Here is a 22,316-nt window from a genome sequence, read left to right on the forward strand (position 1 = left end):
AAGAAGCATCAGAGGAGGGAAAAGTCCAAATGCACCTGGTGCTACAAGCTTAGAGAACATTGCAAAGCTCTGGCTACCTGGCCAAGCCATGTCACCTGGCAGGTGCCTTGAAAATGGGGTGCAAGCAGAGCATGGATTGACCCTTCCCACCCTTGTCCCACATTCACTATGCATATGCAAATATGGGTATTCCAGAAAATGGAAGAAAATCCAGAAAACCTTGGGTCTCAGCCATTTCAGATAAGGGAAACTCAACCGGTAATACAACTTAATCATTTAGTCAGCTTGTCCTCATTCCACTACCTCTCTTCTCACCATAACTAGAAAACACTATTGAAACTGGCATTTCCCAACAAGAATATGTATTTTCAGTGGCCTATTAATATTCACATTAGATTTCAAGCAGGGTTAGAATAGAACTGACCTGCTGCTCTACAACACTTACAAGAGGGTTCTGTCTTTTACTCTTAACTCTGGCATACTGAGGAGAGGCATAAGGAATCCATGGAAATGCATTTTTCCTAAGGGCCACTTACACTGAAGAAGACCTTGAGGAAACTATTTTTCTTCAATGTGGGTGGAGGAGAACTCAGTACCATCACTGAAGCTACAACAGGAGCCAAGCTATGTGTTGTGGGAGGAGATGTCTGAAGGAAAAGGATGCAGTCTTAAGATATTCAGAAAAATAAGCTCAACCTTTGTTTAAAAGGGCTCAGAAAGAAGCTGAATTGCCTCAGTACTTTTGTTTAAATGAGACAATTAGCTAAGTCATGAGCCAATCTGATTTGAGGCCATTCCTAATTGGGGGCAATTCCTTAAAGAGTCTCATACGAACAACTTACAGAATGAAGAGATCTTCTTCACAAGAACTGCAGTCCCCATCCACTTCCTGGGAGTACATCAGCATCTGCCTAGAAAAAGAAAACATATAGACTGTCCATCATATTAGACCTGCAGAATTTGAAGCTCCTTCCCTTGAGTCAAGTGGGACAATAAATCCCACTTGACTTAAGAAAACTAAGGGCAAATTCTGGGCTTTCTGATCCATATATAATTCGGTTAGGGAGAATTAGGTTTAGGTAGCAAACATTTTATTCCTGACATTTTTTAGTTTATAACATTTATTTCCATACTCTTGATTTTAAGAACAGTCTCCTCTGAAACTCTTGGAAGAAGAATGGAACAGTCTGAACATGGTAAATACAGATTTGCTTCCAATTCCAACACTCAAAATTATCTGTAAACATAGGAAATGTTTCCTATGCTAGTCTTTGAAGGTACCTCTGATCATTAAGCCTCCGGTATTTTTCCTTGTCTGCACTGTTAATCTTCAGGAGGGGCTGCAGGTGCTCATGGTGTGTTTTCACATTCTGGTTATCCACATAGACATCATAGAGATCCCGCTTCTCTTCAAAGATTTTCTCTGTTGTGCCTGTAGAGAAAACAGCAAGAAAATTAGTCTGAATCCAGGTGGTGTTAACTGCACTTAGTCCCATTGAAAACAAGGAGGGGAATATGCTCAAATTCCTGCCCACAGCTAGGCACACGCTGTCTTCGAAGCAGACTGCTCTTACTTCATTGTTTCCAAAGAAAAATCTCAAATATTTTATACCTAAGTAGAGTCTGAATTCTGAGATAATATGCAAACCAGGCCACTAATTCTACCTGTCTACATGGACTAAAAGACTGTACCTGCCTCTTAGAGGTTCTGCTCCTGACACACAACATCTATGGTGATTTGTTTGCAATACCTTTCTTTGTGCTTTAAACCTTTTATCCCAAAGTTTGCCAGAAAATCAGACTTGCAGGTGTGTGGCCATCCCTTAAGGCAGCATCACTTAACTGTCTCATTAGCCCCATCTATACTGACTATTTATTTATTGCAGTTTGGAGCTAGCTCCGAACAACTGCTGCAGCCAGATAACATACTCCCATAACAGTGCATGAAAGATAGCCCATAATGCGCATCAATGCTCTGGGGTTTTTACAATCACTATCTGAATCTCGCACTGATTCTAGGAATTCCTATGTAACCACCTGTACAGCGAAACCACTTTTTTCAATGCTGGTTTGAAACTGCAATGTACTTTCTGTTGGCTTCATTTTAACATACGAGTATGTTTATATACTCATTCCATTTCTATATTCTCTTAATTCACATCAAATTTTGATGCTTGGCAGGTGTGGACCAAAATTCTAGAACTCCTGAAAAGCATCCATACTTACAAATCGTTGGGTGGTTTGAATATTGCACGTTTGGGTGTTCTCCAAAAAGGGAACTAAATGCAAGAGGCACTAAACACATTTAAAAACACATTCTTAAGGGCAAAGATTCAGTTGAGCCTTCTCAAGATACCGCCTTCTAAGTATAGTTGAATTTCTGCTGTTCCAAAGCATTCTTAAACTCTAAAACAATCCTGAAAGGGTACCATTCCATAAAATATAATATTTAATTTTGCTGAATGTATAGAACTGCCCATGGTTACTTCATGTTCGGGGCCAAATCTTAAAGACAATAAACAAAGGCAGCAGCTGGATTTTGGCCCAAATATTTGCCATACCAGAAGTGCACGATCTTCAGGATGAAAGGCAACAACTCATTCAGAAACTGAACATACTCAGGCATACTCACAAGCCACATAGGACACTTCTGTCTCCAGCATTTCAATATCAGCCACATTGACATAGAAGAAAGGTTTCGACTCAGGAACAGTCCCACCAATTCCAGGCAAGGAGACATTAGCAAGGCAGCAGCAGCAATAAACTGCAGAGCAGGACAGAAATTGCATCAGAAGGATGAACAAGTTGGCTTTCAGTTTTATCACCTGCCTTCAGAAGTGAAGGCCTGAAAAGTGGCCCTAGTGAGGAAACATCAGCATGTACAAGGAACAACTAATTCATTCTTACTGGATGAAATGGCTGTATTCAGAAAAACATTTAAAAATCTGTTAATTGCCCAAGAAAGTTTACACATTTTGCAGTTTAGGACTAAGAAACGTAACCCAGTAAGATACAATATACCGCAGAATGGGTGGGAAGGAGATGAGAATCTACTGATAGATCTTTGGATAAAAGATTTCCCCTCACTTTCTGTCCCTGTGACAATTGGATTTTGAAAAAGTTGGCTAATTGTGAAAACAAAGATTGGTGATAAAGTTTCAGTGGAGACACTTTTTTTTCGCCATGGTAACTCTTTCAGGAGTGATTTTCCCTTCCTAGGGGTAATTTTCTCTCACTCCTTGTTGTCTCACCTCTGTTCTAAATTATGAGTTGTTTGTAACTTGGGGACTGCCTGTAGTTTATAATAACCATTTTAGGTCTAAAGAAAGATTTTTTTGAACAGTAATAATAGTTTATGGTTCATGGGTTGCCACAAATTATTTATTTTAATTATTTATTTAAAGAGATTTATGGATTCTTTTGAGGAAGTGGTGCAGCTCCATCTTTTACCAAAAAAAGTATCTTTTCCTCACATGATAAACAGAAACAAAATGCAGCAAAAGGACTTGAGACCACAGAAAACTGCTTTGCATGTTGAAAGTTGGCAGCAAGTCACTTTATCGTTGTTGTCTTCAAGTCATTTACAGCTTATGACAACCCTATCATTGGGTTTTCTGGGGTCAAGAATATGATATGTGCCCAGAAGGTTTCATGGCCAAGCAGGTAATCAAACCCTAGTGACCACAGTGATAGGTAAAGGTAAAGATCTTCTCCTGACATTAAGTCTAGTCATGTCTGACTCTGGTGGTTGCTGCTCATCTCTATTTCTAAGCCAAAGAGCCAGCGTCCGTAGACACCTCCAAGGCCGGCATGACTACTTGGAGCGCCATTACCTTCCTGCTGAGGTGGTACCTGCTGATCTATTCACATTTGCATGTTTTCAAACTGCTAGGTTGGCAGAAACTGGGGCTAACAGCGGGAGCTCACCCCGCTCCCCGAATTCGAACTGACAACCTTTTGATCAGCAAGTTCAGCAGCTCAGCAGTTTAACCCACTGAACCACCAGGGGGATAGCGTCATAGCCATAGCTTAATCACTAAATCATGTTGACCCTAAAATGCTACCTGAACATCTCTTTCGGTGATCCTCTTTAAGCATCTGTAGTTTGAAATTAGAGACAATATCTATCCTTCCCTCACTGCGACTGCACCATTCATGGTTCTTCAGCTCCTTTTGCCTCTTCCATCCTTACCTCTGTAGCAGACCACACCAACAGGAGGTGGTGAAAATATCAAAATGCGTTTGCGAAGCAAGGCAAATTTCCAGAGAGTAAGGATCTGCTCGCCAAAGAACTTGATGAACTGAGACATGCAGCCTGCAGGATGTGTGATCTGCAACCAAAGAAAAACAGGGGAGGGGAAAAGTGAGAAAAATGGCTTCAATTTTGGCAACCTGAAAGGGTGGCAGCTAAAATTAAACCAAAGGATGAGGCAGTGCCCTAGAACTCCACAAGTCACTACTATCTTCTCAAAATAAGGCTTTTCTGAGTCAAGTTGCTGACTAATTTCTTTCAATTTGTCATCCTTCAATAGTCACTGAACAATTGGATGTGTGTCAGCAGAATTTTTTTAAAGGAGTACCTGATAATTCACTCTATGTCTGCATGTTTTATAATACACATTAGTATTATATATTTTAAGAATGAAAAGGACTCCTGAGATTCATCTTGTTTCTGCTACTGAAGAAAATATGTTTTACTAAGAAGTTTCCAATTCTATGGGTTGTGTGGTCTATAAATTATAGCTATATTTGTTTCAGTATGAATCTGTACCTTTGAATTCTTTCAGGCCCCAATGCTTTTATGCTTTATAATAGCAGAAATACAAGATTCTCCAACGCGTCTCGCCTCCCACTTGTGACAAAAACTACAGCAAATCAAGTGCAGCCTCTGCAAACCATGAAAGGGGCACCTGGAGCCACCAACAGTCTGAAAAGCAGCAAATGCAGAAAGTACCGGTTTATAGAGGATAAGCAGGTCTGACTTTGGTCAATACCTGGATGGCTTTCTGGAGACCCCAAATATATTATCCTGGGGGATTTGGAAGAAAGACAATATGCAAATATGACAAATAAATCATGCAAGCAAAAAGTTGGTTGAGATGGGATGAGAGGGCTTCTATCTTCAAATAGTCACTCCGCCATGAAGCTCACCCTCTTCTCAGCCTAACCTACCTAAAATCCATGTAAGTCACACTGAGCCATTTTGAACTGAAGCAACAAAAATTTAATAAACATAAGTAATAAATGAAAGTACATTTTGAAGGACAGGAGCTATGCTCCCACTTGTGCAATACAATTCTACAAGTAGTCTCCTAATATAATATACAATCCTGCACATGCCTGCCATCTCACAAAAAGTACTTTCATTTGTTTACTTTGTTTACTGCATAGTTACCTTGCTTATCTTCCAAACAGATCAGGGGACACACTCAGATCCTTCCTCTTGATAGGAACATAACTTTGGGAAAGCGAGAGAAAGGGAATCTATTTCAAAGTTGCCTTGCTGACCTTTGTGTTTGGCTAGGAACTTGAATCTGGGTCACATCTGCTCTCCTCCCTTGCATCGTTACATCCTCATTTTTTAAACATTTGTATTTCACCCTTCTGCCGAGAAGCTTAAGAGTAGTTTGTGTGTGGTTCTCAGGTGGCCATCCATTTTGATGCAAGAAGTGTCAAATTGGCATCAGCTAAGTAATAGCTGGGTGCCAAAGCCACCAAGCAATATGGTCAATATGGAACATCAACACATTGTGCACTCGGTCAGAATCTGTTCCTTACCTTCATCTCTGGGTACATGTATCTATGGATGGAAGGCAACCAGTGGATGGGCTGCTGAGAAGCAGGGGTGCCAGCTGGGAGAACACCTTTCTTGTCATCATAAAATGCTTCTAAGTGAGAGTAGTGTCCTGGCATCTCCAGCTGGTGTCTGGAAGTCAAGCAATACAGCAAAGTATGTTGTGAGAATACTCATGGAATGGCCTGCCAGGAATCAAATAGGATGAGTTTCCCAATCCACAGTAAGATCATATGCTATTCTCTCTCTGGAGTAAAAAGAAACATTACCTTCACAGAGTCTTCTTTGTCAGCCACCCAATTCCTTCCCCAACTGACAGTATCATCAATAAGACAGATAATGCAAAGGACTGGTGTTGGTACTGAACTTTGAATCACAAAGGGAAGAAGTTCAGCCCATTTGCACACAATCAACTTTTGGATGGGGCAATGATTTAAGTCCAAAGTGTGCAATGTTATCACTCATCAAAGAGAAACATCCAACTTGCACATTTCCTGCACAGGTAGTTCTTCATCCAGAAGATGTCTCATATTTATGCATATGCCACCAGATGGCTCCATTCAAACTCCATGTAGATATCTCACTTTGTACACCACAAGGAAGTAATCACTCCTCAGAAACAAAGTGACAAAATAGAACATCCCTGTGCTGTATATCTTTAAAAAAACTCCTGGCTTTCCAAAGGTGATCTGAACATTTCTCCTGTGATACACTTCAAAGCATGAATAAAGAACACTAAACCACTAAACCAATGTTTCCTTTTCTTAAAGACTGACCTGACTTGATTCTCCAGGAAGTGCATATATCTGTATAGCAGGGTGTACGAAGGAGAAAGAATACCCACAGATTTCATGCGAGCACCACGTTCTAACTCACTCTCCACGGGCATGTTTGCAAAGCAGGCCAAGCCAAAGCACAGTCCTTTTCGGAAGTAACTGGAAAGGAACACAAGACATGATCAAAATAACTAGGCAGCAGAGAAAATAAGAGACATACCAGGATGGCAGGATGGGTCAAGAAAGACCATAGAAAAGGACAAGAGGTGAAAAGACATTATGTCTCTGGGTATTATGTTGAAAAATTTCCCTCTGTGAAGAAACAAAGCACCGCCTCAACTATGACCTTTTTTATGCCACTAGCCTGTAACTTTGCTTTGGGAAACAGCAAAGATTATAGAAAGTGTAAGCATGGAATGGCTGATGAATTGGAGAGAACAATGAGAGAGAGGGTGGGATCAACAAGCTCCTTCAGATTCATGGGCCAAACATCCTGCTTTATGTGCTTGTATCCCAAGTCATATATAGTTTTATAGGAAAATAAAGTCGGCCCTTCATATTCACTACAGTTTGATTTCAGGATGCTCATGAACACCAAAATCCATGGATGCTCATGTTCATTACATACAATAGCAATGTCCTTACATAAAAATTGCCTAATAAAGGTTAATTTTTTAAGCTGTTGATGACTGAATCTGTGGGGCAGAATCTGTAGATATGAGGAAATTTACCAAAGCATAGATAACTGTGGCTATCTCTTCATGTCAGGTAATTAACATTATTTGCAACTAATGTTGTTGCTAGCACTTCCCTTAATCAAATTTGATTTTTTTTTGGGGGGGGGGGGTTGCTCTATTAAGGAGAGACAGGTTAGAGAAATCTGAGGAGTGGTGGTCCCTGGATCAATGTTGGTCCCTGAGCTGCTGGCTGCTGGCTACTGGTCCCTGGCAAGTTTCCAGGAGCATCTTGTCCATTTAATCAGATACAGTTTGTGCAAGCTCATTTCTGGACAACATAATGATACACATAACAGTACACTATGACCAAAACCCAGAGAACATTCTGTATACTTACATGAAATCTGACTGAATTTTATGGGACCCACTGGCCATAGACTTGAACTCGACGCCTTCCAGGTCAATGTCTTGTGGCAAACACCATTCAACCATATTACCTGGGAGAAGGGAGGAGGGAGAAATTAGCATGAAAAACAAACAGCAGTATTAAGTTAACTGAACAGCTAGGTCTCTGGATCAATTATGGAAATGTGCATACGTTGTTGTTATTATTATTATTAATTCTATAATACCCTTTCCTCCAGATCAGGACTCAAAGCAGCATGTTACAATTTAAAAAGACATTGTTAAAAATCCATAAGATACAAAAGTTATGATTAAACAAAAACAATTACAACCAGGCAAAAACATAATTAAAACATATAAACACACACTAGCACAACAATTAGCAATATCTAATTCACTGCGTAAGATGGACCTTATATAGACACTCATCAAATAAATGTCTGTTTCTCTGGAAATATTAATTACACATACTAGGTAGCCTACCTTATTAGTTACCCTACTTTATTCTTCCACTTTTAAGATCACAATACTCATTGGTGTACCTGCACCCATAGAAGTTTACTTTGGTGCTTGCAGAAAAATCCAAAGTTGTAGGTTTATATCTGCATGCATAGGGCTTTGCTCCTAGATTCTCCTTACTCCCCCCCCCAACTTAGCCATTTGCAAATATTACCTTTATTCTATTTCAGATTCCTACCTGAAAAGAACTTATAACAAGGCTGTGTTTGGGGGGGGGGGGGGTTGTTATGTTGTTACTGCTGGTGATATAAATCGAATTGTGGGGAGGTCTGGAATTGCACCCAGTTCCTGATTGGAGCACTTGTTCATTTATCCCTTTTCCAATCTTTTCCCATCACATCCACTAAAATCTGTATATTGGAACTCCAGTCATATTATTCTCAATTTGGTTAGGTTATACTTATATATTGCTCATAGCATGAACAATGCAGATCAATAAAATTATATTTAGCTGTTGAAATAAAGTGTTTGCTGGCACGTTCTTTCAAGTTCAAATAAGTCCTGAGTGTCTTTGTGCCTACTCAAGATATATGGCTGGGTTTTGGAAAGGAAATTCTAGTTATATTTGACCAGTCACTTCTCTCCAGGAAAAAAGAGCAACTATTCGTGAGTGCTCTCTAAGTTCAGTATTTCAACCAATTACAAACCCACCTAACATCAGCACTTCTTAGCTTTGATCAGTTTTTCTGCAGGAATAGTGTGGGCACCACATCAGTGATGCTGAAATCAAAGTGTACTGCATCCACAGTAGTTCCCTGGTCTATCAAACTTGTAACTCTATTTTTTAAAAAGGAGGAGATATGATTAATTTATCGAGGAACACTGGGTTTATGTCTCGTCAAAGGCTTTCATGGCCAGAATGAAGGCTTTCATGGCTGGAATCACTGGATAGCTGTGAGTTTTTTGGGCTGTATGGCCATGTTCCAGAAGCATTCTCTCCTGACGTTTCACCCACATCTATGGAAGGCATCATCAGAGGTTGTGAGGCAACTGGGTTTATGACTGGACCCTATCATATGACTCACTTCTCTCCATGAACAAAAAGGACCATTGGTGAGTACTCCCTTGGCTGGTTGGTCAACAATTGTGCATCCACTATGAAGCCCGCAAGGCTATCAATGGGAACCTTATCAAAAGCCTTACTCAAATTAAGATATACTATTATACTGACGTTAAACAAAGAGATATAGTTAATTTGGTATGACTTGTTTTTGAGCAACCCATACTGACTTTTACTAATCACAGCATATCTTTTAAAGGTCTCAAAAACTGATAGTTTAAGGATCTATTCTAGAAACTTTCCTGATACGGATATCATTTTTTGCCCTTTCTGAAGATGGAGACATTTGCCCTCTTTCAGTCTGCTGGAACTTCTCTGGAGGGTAAATATTGTCCTCATCTTCAAATTGCCTGAAAAACTGCAACTAGAGTCCTCCAATATGTGTGCAAACACACAGCCCTTTCCAACAACCACAGTCTCTATCAACTCCTATCCCTTCCAAATATTTTGTTTCCTTTTATTTCTCCTTAAAAATGATGACAGGAAATGCCATGTCCAAACGCCATCTTGAAAGAGAAATGTGAGGAAAACAAACATTTTTGTGTCTTTAGGGATGGCACAGTCTGCTGAGTCCTCAGCATGCACCTCCTTCATGCTAATATCTCAACACTTCACTAAATATGTCAAGCAAACTTAAATTAGCTGCTTTGTGTTATATCTTCCTTTTACCAAATCATCATTATCACAACCACTATCATCTGAACGATAACAAACAGTTAAACGGTTTTAAATGACCTCAATGATTATCTCTCTGGTATCTATGACAGAATGCTGCATTTACACAGCAATCCTAGCTCTATCTACTCAGAAGGAAGCACCTCCAAGGCTTTATCACACCAGCCTGTTATCTCATCACAATCATGTGGGGGTTTTTTTAGCAGTCGTGTTTTTTTTTTAACAAACAGAAACATACCATTATTGGAACAATTTATTTCACACCTCGGCACAATTGCATGATGCTCGCCCTTTGTTGATACAAATTTTCACGATCTGTCTTCTCCACAGCCTGGCTTCCTACCCATATTTGTCTTAGCCAGCACATGCCAACTGTGAGCTTTCTTTGGTTTGATTTCAACACTCTATTCCAGCCTTTCCTAATTTAGAATCCACCCGGTCTTAGACCATAGCTCTCATTGTCCCCAATCAGCAGTACAAGTGTGTTGGTTAAGGATGATAGAAATGCAAACCTAACACACCTAACACAAGGGAAGGGAAGGCTATTCTAACCACTATACACTAGCTCATCTGAAAACAGAGACTTTTCAAGTAATGTATGAAAAATTCAAGGCAATGTTTCCTCAACTGATGTACTTCCTATTTGGTTTATCTTAACTACATGCGCCTATATAAGAAATTACAGTATTAGCTTGCCAAGAAAGAGTTTGAACTTATTTCAACTGGTTTACATAGCTGCATGGGAAAATGCTAGCTTCTCTGATACCTGTCTCTTTCATTACAGCTAAAAGATGAAGGCAACAGGTTGGCTGCCATCTCCAGGAGCAGGACATGCTAGATCAGTGGTTCTCAACCTGTGGGTCCCCAGATGTTTTGGCCTTCAACTCCCAGAAATCCTAACAGCTGGTAAACTGGCTGGGATTTCTGGAAGTTGTAGGCCAAAACACCTGGGGACCCACAGGTTAAGAACCACTGCACTAGATTCATCATCACAAGCAAAATATCAGATCACATTGTTTGTTGATCCAGTTCAGTACTGGTCTGTTCTGGAAACATCTGGGATTCAGCATTAAGCATTCAGTGTCCAAAGCCATGCATTCAAACAGCCAAGTCTTTCTCCAAAAGTTTTTGGATATTTTGGCACCGACAATCAATTAATCTGCATATCTTTTTCTTTCCCTCCTGAACACCATCCAAAAATATGCCTGTTGTGATCTACATTTCACAGCAGCCTGGTGTTCTGAAGGGGGTGCTTCTTAAAATAGCTCTGTTATAGGTAAAGTATTAAGTTTGTGTAATTCAGTGGAAATAATTCATTTTGTTTCCTTAAACCTGGTCTGCCTGTCAGGTTTTCTGGAATTGCTAGTATGAGATTCTATGGCTTATTTTCACACACTGAGAGCTAATTCCACAACTGCTTATCTTGAAGTTTTAGTTTGTAATATTAGCAAAATATTTTAGGAAACAGAAAGACAAGAACACAGGAAAACTGATTTATGGAGAATGAACACCATTGCCCAGTGATTCTCAGACTTTGGCTCTCCAGGTGTTTTGGGACCCTTCTACGCTGCCATATAAAATTCTGATTATCTGCTTTGAACTGGATTATATGGCAGTGTAGACTCCGATAATCCCATTCAAAGATATTGTAGATCATCTGTTTTGATAATCTGAATTATATTGCAGTGTAGAAGGGGCCTTGGACTTCAATTCCTAGATGTCACTTCCAGCCTGGCCAACAGGTAGGAGTTCTGGGAGCAATACTAGGAGGACCAAAGTTTGAAAACCATTGTATTGATTCATTCTGCTGGAATGACCTGTGCAATTTACAGTCATAGCATTTGAGTTTGTTTTCTCTCCACTGCCTTATTAGTGCTTGTGCTGACCATATGGGCCTGTTAAAATGTGCCATTTTCCATTCAATGTCAGCCAACATTATATTCTAGAATGGCCCATTTCTGTGCAAGTGCCTAACCTGGGTTCCCTATTCTGGACAATTGACAATGAATCATGTTTGGGATTTTCATAAATGCGCCCCCCACCCTGGTGCAGCTTAATTTAATATCCTTCCTTTTTCCAGATATGGGACCCATGGCATCTCTAAGCCACTGGGGGGAAATTTAAATAAGATTCTGGCTGAGCTTGCACCATAAAACTTTGAAATTCTTTAATTTGACAAGCTAGGTTGTCATACTCTTGGACTACACATTCTCATTACGGTGAGGAATTTCAGGTTCAGACAAGCATTTGCTTCTCAAGTATCGTGCAATTTTTATGATATTCTTAAAATGTATTTTATTGCTATTAGTCAAGGCTTGAATGAACAAGGGCAGGTCATTAGGCTTTGTATAAATAAATACACTCAGTAATACTGCTGCCTCTTCTGCCTGAAAATCAGTGTGCTGTACAGATCTGAGTGTTCAACTCAGAGCCTGGGAGCCCAGGGTACAGATCACCCCTCAGCCATAAAAACTCACTGGGTGAGTTGGGGCATGTCACAATCTCTCAGCCTCAATGAACAAATCTTGCCAAAACAAATTCAACTATAGGGTTATTGTAAACCAGAAACAAATTGTACACCCATCAGGACCAATTGACATGGGAAGGACTCTAGCTACCAAGAGCTCATAAGACAGCAATGTTTCTCCTGTACTAGTAGAGTCAATATCCCTGGTTTCATTGACCTATAATGCAAAAGTGTTGGTGGGATTCTCCAAGTCCTCCAATGCTTCCAGTCAAAGTATTGAGTTCATTATTATTAATGGTATGGGTATCTACTGAGAATCTAGAAATGTGTCTCCCTGGACATGGGAATCATACTATATACACACCACCCAAATAGATGGGGCGGGAATGTATAGCTCATTTTCAACTAGGTTTCCATTTTAGTAAGTTATGGATATCTCTACTGAATGTGAAGTCTAGAGTCTTTACAGACTGTCCTCTTTGGAGTGACATTTTCAGGTGCCCATGGCAGCGTTACCAAGGAGTTAGAAAACACTTCAACAATAAATAAATGCATCTTGTACTATATAATCTTGGGAGGACCTCAAAAAGGAAATATTGGTTTACTGGCAGATCTGGAGAGTAATTTCCGAGTATGGACAGCTCATTTGCCAGGATAGAATGGCTTGGGGCACTAGTATGTGCATGCATCACCAACAGGATTCCAGTCACTGTCCCCATATTTCAGCCAACTGTCATCTAGTTTATTCTTCTTTGTCTTCTTCTTTTTCCAATGTGATAATTTTATGTGATGATTAGTGCAATGCACTAGGATGCAAACTATCCATTGTTTTTCAGCAAACTCTGCTGCAGCAGCAAAATAATCGTAATGTATTCTGGTAATCAAAAAGTTGGCTCCATTCACACAAATTTTAAAAATATCACCTTAGAGAGTATCTCCAGTGTGATGCTATGATCAACTTTTGCCAGAAGTTGGTCATAGAATTGTGCTGGAGAATCTAGAATTTCTTAAAAATAACAAGCTAATCAAATCTGAGAATAAGCAAATCCTTAAGTTAAACCCACAAATGTGGAGGTGCAACTGTATTTTATTCTACTTTTCCTTTTATTCCACCATATATTTTTTGTCAATGGGTATTTCAGTGGAAGATGCTATACACAATTCTTTTGAACATGGAACTTTTTCCATGTTCAGCAATACAATAGGAATTCTCATTGGTGTCAGGAAATATCACACAATTCTCACTATGTAAAGAAAGGAGGCTATCCTTATACAGAGAAATTAATCCCTCCCTCCTTCCCTGTGGCTTCAATGTTACGGAATTAATCAACAAGATACCTAAACCTATTATGCAATATAATAGTTCTTTACATCCATTTTACGTGATTTTCTTCACAGTAAAAATTTGTAAAATACATAAACACTCCTTTATCCTCAGACTAGAAAGCCCTTATTTTAAATTCAGCCACATAGTTAAGCACTGACCTGGTTGCCAAGGGAAACAAGGAATGGATGGATGGATGGATGGACAGACAGACAGACAGAACAAGGGTGGATGCCTTCTTATCAGCTGTCCCCTGATCACTCCTGTCTTCTTCCCTTAAACCCTTTGGATTTCTCTACCAAGGCTAATATTTTGGTAACTTTTGGGTTGGCAATGCCTTCTGCAAGATTGCCTCTGGCTGGATCTACACTGCCATATAATCCAGTTCAAAGCAGATACTGCAATCTGGATTCAGAAACTGCATTATATGGCAATGTAGATGAGGCATCTGTTACAAACCAAGTGAAACTTACTTATGAATAAATCACTAAATCACTGACACATCTATTCTGCTCATTAGCAGGTGAGAAAATAAAATATTTTCTAGACAAGTTTGTTGTGTAAGCTTCTTTACAAGGCTGCATGGATTTAAAATTACAGGTAAGATTTCCCAGATCTCATGCTGTTTTAATAAGCTTTCAGGAGAACACTTCATGCTTCTTATCGACTATATTCCCACAAAAGCACATGTTATAACACATTTGCTATTTTTTGTGGTATCACAAGAATTTTTGTTGGTTTTGTTGTTCCACTTGGCTAATGGAACAGACTCACATGATTGTTGCTATGCCTTCAAGCCATTTCTGATTTATGGTGACCCTAAAGAGAACATATCACAGGGTATTTTGGCAATGTTTTTCAGAGTGGATTTGCCTTTGCTTTCCTCTGAGAACAATGTGACTTGCCTAAAGTCATGTTTCCATGACTGAATGGGAATTCAAACCCTGCTCTCTAGAGTCATAGTCCAACATTCAAACCACTACATGGCATTATCTCTGTCTCATATGATTAGTCCTTTAGAATCAAAGAAATTGTTCCATCCACAGGTCTCCTAGAACTGGACATGTTAACACATACACACATTTTAAAATATCCAGCAACTACAAATGTCTAATATCCAATCCTACCAAGTTCAGGATCTGAGATCAAAAACATTTCCTGTTTGGACTGCAACTCCCAGAATCCCCCAACTGTGTTGCAGAATATGATTGTTGTAACAATGCATGAAAGGAATCAGGTTTCAGGAGTCCTTTCATCAGCATTTACCCCTTTCCTTTTCTCCCACCTCTCCTTCATGAAGTCACTCCTTTGTTTGCTCTAGCCATTTGCCTGACTGATTGCTATCTCTTCCTCTCCCCCTGCTCCTTTGTTTTCTTGCCACGTAGCCCATTTCACATTCATGACACAACCAGGAAAACAGTGAGGCAGGTGGCCTGCCGGGCAAAAGGCAGGTGATTTTGGCTAATGGGTTTCAACAGATGGTCAGCCACTACAGGGGAGAAACCACTGTCTTGCCAAATCATACAGTATCTTCACTTGCCAAGTAGAAAAAGGTGCAGTGTGTCTCGTGGGCGAGAAGTTTAATTAGACGCTTCCAGGACTTCAGTTTTGTTTACTTTGATGCTGACTTAGTTGTTAGGAAGAAAAGTATGGGTTTGTTTGGGATTTTGTCAAAACCTAACCCCATTCCACAAACACTGTACATAAAAAAACAACCTGACATCGTAAACTAAATTGCCAGTGCAAGCTAAAGATTTGCTGAATCAACTGCTGAATTATATGGTAACAGCTCTGTAAATCCATTGACTCAATGGGTTTACTCTACTGAGGAATAACAATTGGATTTATGTCTTAAACAGCATTCCAATCTTATCCAACTGAGCTGGGATAAGGAAAACTTCAATATGCAGTATTTCAAACTTAATCCCTAAACCCAAGTTGCCGTTGCTTCACTGGACAGTGGACTACAATATTCCCTCCACTTCATCGCGATTATAGTTGCTCTCAAAATGTGTGGGTTTACCTTTTGCGGATTTAATTATTTGTGGACTTGATTAATATACTCTTTCTAGGTCCTCCAGTGCAAAACTATAGTTAAACTTTTCTGGAAACTGATCATAGAGTTGTGCTGGACTACCTAAAGATTCCTAGAAAGAACACCTCAACTTCCAACAGAAGCTGCTCACAGTCACATTGGAGGACCAAGAGATTTCCAGGTAGATATTCGCTTAATTTTTTTAAAAGCCCTACATTTTTAATTCACATTTTTTTCAATTTTGCAGGGGCCTAGCATCCCTAATTCCAGCAGATGTGAAGGGTTGACTGTACTAACTTCCTACTTCAGTTTGTAAACCATTATTTACTTATTCATTAAACAAGAAAATGAGGATTTCCATCTACCAGCAAAAAGAAAAAAAAATCATTGCAATATGTGAAGTGACCACAGAGGTGAATAATGTGTGTTCTCCAATCATTATTATTCTGAAGTTCCTAGCATCCTTCACCACCAGCCCTACGGACCAGGGCTAAAGGAAGTCTCAGTCCAACAAGTGGAGAACCACACCTTACTCGTGTCACCTTTTGTGGGGTGCAGATAGGCCATTGCCGATTATGCATTCAGATGATATACATTCAGACATATATGGAAACACAACAATAGATCCTTCTGTTTTCGTCTCTCATCTATGTTGTTGCTGGGTGCTTTTCAGTTGTTTATAACCCAAAGGCAAACTTATCATGGGATTTTCTTGTCAAGGTTGTCTTTGTCTTCCTCTGAAGCTGAAAGAGTGTGATTTGCTAAACGTCATCTAGCAGGTTTCCAAACAGAGATTTGAACCTCAGAGTCCAAGGCTCAAACGACTGCGCCACAACAGAAAAAGTGTGCATTGCCCAATTGAATTCTCCCTGACATAGTTTCTGCTATTCTCCTGCACAACTTTTCTTAATACACTGAGCATGGCAATAAAACTAGGAATGTTTTGAGAAACACACAACCTCCATTCAATCAGGAAAGAAAAGGAAATAAAACAATGGAGTGCCATGCACACCACTGAGAAGGGGAAACTATAAATTACTGTTGCAATACATACACAACTATGTTTTGTGTAGTAGTGCTTATAATAGTATAAGGCTGGCTATTATAATATAATAATAGTTATAGGCCAGTCTGCTTTAACTTGTTGCCCTATAAATGTGCTGGTTTAAAACACCCATAATCCACAAACCACAGGGCCATCAATGGATGATGGAAACTAATTGAATCCACCAAATCTGGAAAGCCTATTATAGACAATGAGCTCCGGAGAAGAAATTATACTTCCCAAAACATAATATTGCAATTTGAGTTTGAGGAAAAAACAGCCTTATTGCAGTTCTCCTAGTCAAAATCCTAAAAATTTGCATATGAATGTCAAAGCTTTGTTTCTCACACCCCAGAAAATCAACAAATGTTTCAGAATGCTGCCCTGCCTAAGAGATAAGGGAAAGCCCAGACAAGTTAGCTCTCTTCGAAAAGCGCAATACAGCGTGATTGTGGAGCGTAGTAATGTTCCCTCATGGGGCGAGTAATTTGTGCCATCAGCAGGACTTTCAATTAAACCAGAAAAGGGGAACTTGAACTAGCTGTACATTTGTGGTCAGGGAGAAATTAGCAAGGCAACACTGAGCATAACATCCACTGGAAAAGTAATGAATTGGGCTGGGAGAGGGGGCAAAGCTAATATTATCACTAGCTTTCTCTTGGAGAAGGGGGGGAAAGATACAAGGATATGGGGAAATGATGCAAAGTATTTTTTTTAAATGACTCTTTCACAGGGTTACGTTTGCACCATTTCACTTGCCCTTTTCTTGTTATAAGGAGCAGAACCCCCATATCCATAAAGGATTCAACCCTGGACTTTGTGTGCATATGTGGAACCACAGATAATAGCAAGCCATGGATAACAGTAAAGGATTTCAGTCGGTTTTCATCATGAATTTTAAATTTGCGTCTTGTTCTGTGTATTTTAATATATATAATTGTAGAAATACATTTTAATATGTGTATTTTACTGTATATGTGTGTGTGCGCGTAATGTTCCTTTTAAAAATGTTATATTTGCATGTTTAGATAGCTGTGTGTCAAAACTGCTTAAACTATTAGGCAGAAGAATTCCATACAAGCGTGACACCTTAAACTCCAGAAAGTCATGCTGGAGAATCTAAAAAATACATAGAGAGACTATAGTTTATTGGACATAAATAAATAGAACTACATTTACAGAGTTGGTGCTACATTTATCTAGGTATAGAGTGTGTGTGCATACTGTATTTTTCCCTTCCTCACATAATCGTTGCATTTAAAAAGAAAAAAACTCAGAAACAGAGTCAAATGGGGCCTTCCTTCTACCCTCCTCAGAGGAAAGATTTATATATATATATATATATATATATATATATATATATATATATACACACACACACATACACACACACACACACACACACACACACACATACACACACATATACATACACACACACACACACTAGCTGTGCCCGGCCACGCATTGCTGTGGCGAAGTATGGTGGTATGGGAAATAAAGTATTGAGGAATTGGTGGTAGTTAAGGTAAAGGATAAAGGTGTGGAGTCCAGATAATCCAGTTAAAGCAGATAATATAAGATTATAAATGGGTTAAGGATGGATGGGAGTTTTTCAAAAGTGAAATACTCAAGGCGCAAATGCAAACAGTGCCAACAAAGAAGAAAAATAAGACAAGTGCAAAGAAGCCAGAATGGATGTCCAAAGAACTTCTAACTGAGCTAAAGCTCAAAAGTGACATGCACAAGAAGTGGAAAAGGGGAGAAATCACCAAAGAAGAATTCAAACGTATAGCCAACTCCTGTAGGGAAAAGGTTCGCAAGGCTAAAGCGCAAAATGAGCTCAGGCTTGCCAGGGACATAAAAAACAACAAAAAAGGTTTTTTTGCTTATGTTGGTAGAAAAAGGAAGAAAAAGGAGGCGATAGGGCCACTGCAAGGAGTAGATGGGGTGATGGTGACAGGGGATAGGGAAAAGGCAGAACTGCTTAATGCCTTCTTTGCCTCGGTCTTCTCACAAAAAGAAAGCCATCTTCAACCTCAGCAACATGGAATGGACGAAGGATTGGGGGAAATCCAACCCCAAATAGGGAAACAAGTTGTCCAGGAACACCTGGCCACTCTAAACGAATTCAAGTCCCCAGGGCCAGATCAGCTACATCCAAGAGTATTGAAGGAACTAGCGGAAGTTATTTCAGAACCACTGGCAATCATCTTCGAGAGTTCTTGGAGAACAGGAGAAGTCCCAGCAGATTGGAGGAGGGCGAATGTGGTCCCTATCTTCAAGAAGGGAAAAAAGAACGACCCAAACAATTACCGTCCGGTCAGCCTCACATCAATACCAGGCAAGATTCTGGAAAAGATCATTAAGGAAGTGGTCTGCAAACACTTAGAAACAAATGCGGTCATTGCTAATAGTCAACACGGATTTACCAAAAACAAGTCATGCCAGACTAATCTGATCTCTTTTTTCGATAGAGTTACGAGTTGGGTCGATACAGGGAATGCCGTGGATGTAGCATATCTAGATTTCAGTAAGGCCTTCGACAAAGTCCCCCACGACCTTCTGGCAAACAAACTAGTAAAATGTGGGCTAGACAAAACTACGGTTAGGTGGATCTGTAATTGGCTAAGCGAACGAACCCAAAGGGTGCTCACCAATGCGTCGTCTTCATCATGGAAAGAAGTGACAAGTGGAGTGCCGCAGGGCTCCGTCCTGGGCCCGGTTCTGTTCAACATCTTTATTAACGACTTAGACGAAGGGTTAGAAGGCACGATCATCAAGTTTGCAGATGACACCAAACTCGGAGGGATAGCTAACACTCCAGAAGACAGGAGCAGAATTCAAAACGATCTTGACAGACTAGAGAGATGGGCCGAAACTAACAAAATGAAGTTCAACAGGGACAAATGCAAGATACTTCACTTCGGCAGAAAAAATGGAAATCAAAGATACAGAATGGGGGACGCCTGGCTTGACAGCAGTGTGTGCGAAAAGGATCTTGGAGTCCTCGTGGACAACAAGTTGAACATGAGCCTACAATGTGATGCGGCGGCTAAAAAGGCCAATGGGATTTTGGCCTGCATCAATAGGGGAATAACGTCTAGATCCAGGGAAGTCATGCTCCCCCTCTATTCTGCCTTGGTCAGACCACACCTGGAATACTGTGTCCAGTTTTGGGCACCGCAGATGAAGGGAGATGCTGACAAGCTGGAAAGCGTCCAGAGGAGGGCAACTAAAATGATTAAGGGTCTGGAGAACAAGCCCTATGAGGAGAGGCTTAAAGAGCTGGGCATGTTTAGCCTGCAGAAGAGAAGGCTGAGAGGAGACATGATAGCCATGTACAAATATGTGAGGGGAAGTCATAGGGAGGAGGGAGCAAGCTTATTTTCTGCTGCCCTGCAGACTAGGACACGGAACAATGGCTTCAAACTACAGGAAAGGAGATTCCACCTGAACATCAGGAAGAACTTCCTCACTGTGAGGGCTGTTCGGCAGTGGAACTCTCTCCCCCGGGCCGTGGTGGAGGCTCCTTCTTTGGAGGCTTTTAAGCAGAGGCTGGATGGCCATCTGTCGGGGGTGCTTTGAATGCGATTTCCTGCTTCTTAGCGGGGGGTTGGACTAGATGGCCCTTGAGGTCTCTTCCAACTCTACTATTCTATGATTCTATGATTCTATGATTATATAGCTGTGTGGAAGGGCCTTGAGTCTACACTGCCATCTAATCCAGTTAAAATCTGATAATATGTATTTTATAGGCAGTGTGGAAGAGGCCTAAGTGAGGCCTAACTCTGCCTGTGCCCTGGGCTGAGTGGGTTGCTAGGAGACCAAGTGGGCGGAGCTTAGCCTTCTAACTGGCAGCAATTGGATAAAAACTATTATTCCTCTCCCTGTAATTAGGACTTTATTTTTCTTTTCTTTTTGTTGTGTCAACCTAGAGGCGTGGATGATGGGTTGTGTTGTCAATTTTCGAGGTTGTGGGGTGTTTAGTTTTGTTGTTTTGGCGGTCGCCAGGATTCCATCACTCTTTTATATATATAGATACACACACACACACACACACACACACAAGAAACCAGAAAAGCTAAAGCACATTTTTTTTCTCCATGCAATGGTTGCAGACAACACACAAAACAAAAAGGCATATAAATGCAACCATTATGTGGTGAAATACGGTATGTGCGTGTGACACACACACACACACACACATAATGTACCTTTTAAATTTTTATATATTTGCATGTATAAATAGTATGAATAGTTATGTGCCAAAAGTGCAATTAGGCAGGAGATAATTCCTTAGAAGTGACACCCTAAATTCCAGTAAGCGGAATCATCAATTACAACTGGCTAGAAAGCCAAACCAAAATTGGTAGCCTTAATAATGGTGCAGGTCTGTTTTCTTATAAGTCAACATCATACTTAACACTTTTCCCAGTCTCCACAAGCAATCAATTCATCACAGACAAGTGAGAAGGCCATTAGAGAAAGGAAGAAAGTGCTATTCCTTTTTGGACACTCCAATTGGTTTCTGTGTAAGCAGCAGAAGAAGGGAAGCCTCTTTCTCTGTCACCACAACCTGGATGAGTTGGTGGTGGAGAAGGGAGGGGTTGGTTTGTTCCTTTTCTGACAATCACACAGCACATATGTTGTTGAAGGCTTTCATGGCCAGAATCACCGGGTTGCTGTGAGTTTTCCAGGCTTTATGGCCATGTTCCAGAAGCATTCTCTCCTGACGTTTCGCCTACATCTACTGCAGGCATCCTCAGAGGTGTGAGGTCTGTTGGCAACTAGGCAAGTGACGTTTATATATCTGTGGAATGTCCAGGTTGGGAGAAACTCTTGTCTGTTTGAAGCAAGTGTGAATGTTGCAATAGATCATCTTGATTAGCATTTAATGGCCTTGCAGATTCAAAGCCTGGCTGCTTCCTGACTGAGGGAATCCTTTGTTGGGAGGTGTTAGCTGGTCTTGATTGTTTCATGTCTGGAATTCCCCTGTTTCCAGAGTGTTGTTCTTTATTTACTGTCCTGGTTTTAGAATTTTTTAATACGGGTAGCCAGATTTTGTTCATTTTCATAATTTCCTCCTTTTTGTTACTAATCAAGGTAATCAATTGCAACATTCACACTTGCCTCAAACAGACAAGAGTTCTCCCAACGTGAACTTTCCAGATATATAAACCCCACTTGCCCAGTTTCTAACAGACCTCACACCTCTGAGGATGCCTGCCATAGATGTGGGCGAAACATCAGGAGAGAATGCTTCTGGAACATGGCCATACAGCCTGGAAAACTCACAGCAACCCAACTCAGCACATGTTTTAAAAAATATCTGGAAGCTTGTGTAGTTATGTGGGCCATAGCAGATGGGGTTTCCCCTCTTCCATAGTCAATCCAGAAATGCAGGATGCAAACCACAGAGCGAGCGAGAGGGTTCTCTTATTTGTTGGCTTGTAACTCTTGCCGGCTTATTTACAAGGCTATTGAAAATGCCAAGCCTACTGAATATATATGAAGTCACCCGGCAAGTACTTCCAGG

General features: G+C 40.3%; 1 protein-coding gene across 1 annotated transcript in view; it reads right to left on the reverse strand.

Moving 5' to 3' along the window:
• dennd11 (DENN domain containing 11) overlaps positions 1–22,316 on the reverse strand; it is a 35,872-nt gene that overhangs the window by 8,035 nt on the left and 5,521 nt on the right. The window contains exons 2-8 of the mRNA XM_003220870.4: positions 7,645–7,744; positions 6,571–6,729; positions 5,779–5,926; positions 4,193–4,331; positions 2,633–2,764; positions 1,282–1,432; positions 843–911 (exon numbers count right to left, since the gene is read on the reverse strand). Coding sequence (XP_003220918.1) covers positions 843–911; positions 1,282–1,432; positions 2,633–2,764; positions 4,193–4,331; positions 5,779–5,926; positions 6,571–6,729; positions 7,645–7,744 — 898 coding nt within the window. The remainder of the gene's footprint in view (positions 1–842; positions 912–1,281; positions 1,433–2,632; positions 2,765–4,192; positions 4,332–5,778; positions 5,927–6,570; positions 6,730–7,644; positions 7,745–22,316) is intronic.

Source organism: Anolis carolinensis, chromosome 5 (assembly GCF_035594765.1).
Source record: "Anolis carolinensis isolate JA03-04 chromosome 5, rAnoCar3.1.pri, whole genome shotgun sequence".
Lineage (NCBI taxonomy): Eukaryota > Metazoa > Chordata > Lepidosauria > Squamata > Dactyloidae > Anolis > Anolis carolinensis.